Source organism: Corvus brachyrhynchos, unplaced genomic scaffold, assembly GCF_000691975.1.
Source record: "Corvus brachyrhynchos isolate BGI_N302 unplaced genomic scaffold, ASM69197v1 scaffold351, whole genome shotgun sequence".
NCBI classification, from domain to species: Eukaryota; Metazoa; Chordata; class Aves; order Passeriformes; family Corvidae; genus Corvus; species Corvus brachyrhynchos.
The window spans coordinates 710,393-714,250 of NW_008236203.1; the positions used below are offsets into that span (position 1 = coordinate 710,393).

At 57.2% G+C, this 3,858-nt stretch overlaps 2 protein-coding genes across 2 annotated transcripts in view; both read right to left on the bottom strand.

The window, feature by feature from the left end:
* LOC108448467 overlaps positions 1–3,858 on the bottom strand; it is a 19,981-nt gene that overhangs the window by 6,950 nt on the left and 9,173 nt on the right. The gene's annotated exons all lie outside the window — the stretch shown is intronic.
* The window catches only part of TMLHE (trimethyllysine hydroxylase, epsilon), a 10,214-nt gene continuing 7,364 nt past the window's right edge, over positions 1,009–3,858 (bottom strand). Inside the window, exons 6-8 of the mRNA XM_017741416.1 lie at positions 3,164–3,400; positions 2,369–2,507; positions 1,009–1,514 (exon numbers count right to left, since the gene is read on the bottom strand). Coding sequence (XP_017596905.1) covers positions 1,383–1,514; positions 2,369–2,507; positions 3,164–3,400 — 508 coding nt within the window. The 3' untranslated portion in view covers positions 1,009–1,382. The remainder of the gene's footprint in view (positions 1,515–2,368; positions 2,508–3,163; positions 3,401–3,858) is intronic.

Here is a 3,858-nt window from a genome sequence, read left to right on the forward strand (position 1 = left end):
CTGAGTTTTAAAATCGGCACAGCTGGCTCTGCTCCGAGGAGAATCCAGGCTCCTGCCGGGATCCAGGGCCGCCAGTGGGAGCAGCATCTCCCAGGGCAGCTCACCAGGCACCACCTGCCCAGCCTCGGCTCAGAAATCCCACTGAGCCCTGCCTACTCCCCGAGGCTCACTGGGGATGGGAAGCACTGGGAACACTGAGACTGGGAGCATCAGGGAGCTCACCCCACAGCCAGAGCAGATTCCAGGAGTGTCCTGGCGCCGGGATCTCTACATTCAGTGTTTGGATTGAACAAAGGCAGCAGGTTTAGCACTGTGCACCTGCCCTGAGGACACGGAGCACCTCACACAGCACAGCCAGGGGGAGCGGGCCCAGCCCTGCCTTAGCGTCTGGTCAGAGCAGAGGGAACACCCCAAAATATAGGGCAGAATGAAAAATTCTGTAACAGCACGATTTGCTTTTGCTCCTTACCCCGTGGCCCTTCAGTGTGTCACATCTCAGTTTACTTCCCCAGCTCCCAGGAGCTGAAAGGCACCTCTGAGTTACACTCAGAGTAGGAGAATTTTGGGGAAAAAATACACCCAAAGAGTGAGGTTTGTGCAGCAGAGAGTGTGATGGTGACCTAAGGCCGATTCCTTAAGAAAGGATGGAAGAGGAGGCACGGAGGGAAGTTTGTCAGAAGCCCTGTGGCTGCTGAGCGTTGCCCTCAACACAAGTGCAGTGCAACAGGCAGAGGGAACTGCAGCACAGCAGGACTGGAAGCCAAGGAAAAGTGGGAATTCCATCCCTCACCTAACATGGTCACCTCTGCTTCCCAACATGCAGATCTTGCTGCTTTCCCTTTCCCTTTTCTCTAACCTAAACCTTCTCAGAAATGCCCAAAGTACACCAGGATCTCTCCAGGCAGCTTGGCTTGGATCAGTGATAAGAGACAAGACCCCAGAGATTTCCATTCTGCTCTCCTAAAAGTCCCCAAAAACTGGCAGCTGAAAAAAAGGCCAAACAGGGAATAATGCAAAGCTTCCAGATCCTGAAGGCACGTGCTTGGAGGAGCACTTCCCGAGGAGGGATTAACCCAGCTGAGCCACCCTGGCTGCGAGCACGGAGAGCAAGAGCTGCCTGTGCTCAAAGGCAGAGCGTGGTCCCAAAAAATGGTCCCACAACCTTTGGTTTCCCCCTCTCCTGAGCAAGCCCTGGGAGCTGCTTGGGGAGGGTGGAAGTGTCTGAGGTATTGCAGTGTCTTTGTGGTGCTGAGGCACCGGCACAGAGGGCCTGGAGTGTCTGGGGGGCACCAGCTCAGCCGGCCTGGCACGGAGCGGGGCTGGGGGCTCCTGCCTCTCCCAGGGGTGGGACGGGGGGCTGCCCGGCTCCCTGGAGGGCTGAGCTAGGCCTGCAGCCCCAGCAGGCGGGCGGTGTTCAGCACGTCGTCCCTCGTCAGGTAACAGCCGCAGAGCTGCCGGTACCCCGTGAACGCTTCCCGGCCGTGCAGGACACGCCAGTTATCCACAAACAGGGCCTGCAGGGAAGGGAAAAGGGCATCAGGAGGAGAGAAACCACAGCAGGCAGGGCCAGGAGCCTCTGGCAGGCAGGTCCTGGGGATCCCTGAAGACTGGAAAAGCAGGTAAGGGTGTGCCACAGTGGGCATGAGCCTCCTGTTCCACACTGGCACTGGTGAGGCTACAGCCAGCTGCTCATGGCATCCAGCACAGCTCTTTCTGGAGCCAGCCCAGAAACACATTTTGGGGTTTCTTTGCTTTTCTACTGGAGAGGAGATAGTTCACCAGCAATAGACAGTGGCCATCTTGTCACTGAATCCCAGAATGCTTGGGTAGGAAGGAACCTTAAAGCCCATCTTGTTCTACCCCCTGCCATGGGCAGGGACACCTTTCACTGCTGCTTCAAGCCCCATCCAACCTGGGTTTGAACACTTCCAGGCATGGGGCAGCCCTGACCTCCTGCCTCTGCAGTGTCACCTACCCATGCAAGGGCTCAAATAAAACCTCAGAACTGTAATTTCTTCTGGAAGAAGTGAAAGCCTGAACATTTAGTGTTCCAGCCTCTCTGCTCCTGAGGATTCTCATTTCAGAGGCTGGAAACTGGGACTAACTTTCCTCGGAGGCAGAGCTTGAACTAAACATCTCTGCCCCACCTGGAAGCTCATGCTGCTTCAGGAAAGAAGGGAAACACACACACAGAGGCACTACTGTAACTTCAGAGCACCCAGAAAGAGGAAAACTGCTGGATCTGGCAGTGCCCAGACACTGGCACACCCACAGAGCACCCTGCCTTTCTCCCTGTGCCAAACCCACAGGATTCAGCTCCCAAGTCCCACCCTGGACCAATCCCAGAGGATGCAGCTCCAGGTCCCACCTTGCCTGGCTTCAGCTTGACCCAGAGCTCGTTGTCGGGCCGGCGCAGCTCGGCGGTGAGGGCGCGGTGCGCGTGGTACCAGCGGCGCACCACGTCATGGGGCACCGTGTTGATCACGGCACGGTCGTAGTTGTTGTACCTGCAGGGAGAGCAGAGACAAGAGACTGCCCAACGTGGCTCCAGCTGCTTCCAAGAGAACCTCAGGAGCCCGTGGGATTAGCTGGTATTTAAGGGACGCTGTGGAGGTGACCAGAGAGGTTGTGCTGCCAGCACAGGACTTTTGGGAACACGGCACTGAGGGCAAGAGGAGTTTACTATCAAGTGTAAACCTGTTCTTCCTGGTTTTCCATGGAAGGACATGGCAAGACTGAGAGCCGTTTAGAATGGAAGTGCAGAGCAGTGCTGGACAACCTCCAGAACTGAGCCAAACTGTAGTTTCAAAAATCAGCCCAAGATCCCTTTGGAAGGGCTCACTGTGCTCTCCCTGCTCCCTGTGTGGCAGGAGAGTTTCTAGGGGCTTCTCCAGAGAAGGGCTGAATTCTTCTGCATCTTGAATGGAATGGGATGAGGGCTTGGAGCTGAAGGGAGAATGCCAGGAGTGAAAAATCAAAGCTCAGCACCGACACCCATCTCTGTATCAGCGGTGCTGACGCTTCCTCTAAAGCGGGAGGAACACAGGGTGCTCTGTGGTTTCACCCCTGCTCCTCAAAGACACACTCGCTTTTAGTCCATGGAATGTCCTGGAAAACCACCCCCACAAGGTGCTCTCCTCCCCAGAGGCCTCCTGGGCGTTACCTGATGAGGTAAAGCTCGTTGTTCCAGGGGTACACGTTGAGCACCGGCCCCACTCCGATCATGTGGTTGTGGCAGCCGCCCACGCTCTCCACGTACTCGTGCTTGAGGGGCACCTTGGCGAGCAGCTCGAAGTGCTCCGGGGCCCGGCGCAGCACCTGCTCGGCCGCGTGGACCCCGTCCACCAGCAGCGTCCGCCCGCCCGTGCCCTCGTGCTTCAGGCAGTGGAACACCTGGATGCTGCATGGAGACACAATCCAAGAGGAACGACCATGGCTGCCTGTCCCTGGGCAGAAGGTGCTCCCCAAGGACACGGCCAGGTGTGGGTGGATGCACCACCTGCACCTGCTGCTTCTCCGGACCCAATCCCACGCGTTTTGCTGGGTGAGGAGGCAGCAAACTGCCTGTGCTACTTCCCGAACCCAGTGACACGAGTCTGGGAGACCTCAGGAGCTGCAGGATGAAGCCCATGTCAGCCAAAATCCAAACCCAGAGAGGCTGTGGCTGCCCCATCCTTGGAAGTGTCCAAGGACAGGCTGGATGGGGCTTTGAGCAACCTGGGACAGTGGAAGGTGTCCCCTGCACGGGGTGGGACTGGATGGGCTTTAACACAAACCAATCTGGGATTCTGTGATCAGACAGGCCCCAGAATTGCGGCAGTACATCCCATCAGGAGCCCTGGAGACAAGGACATTGGA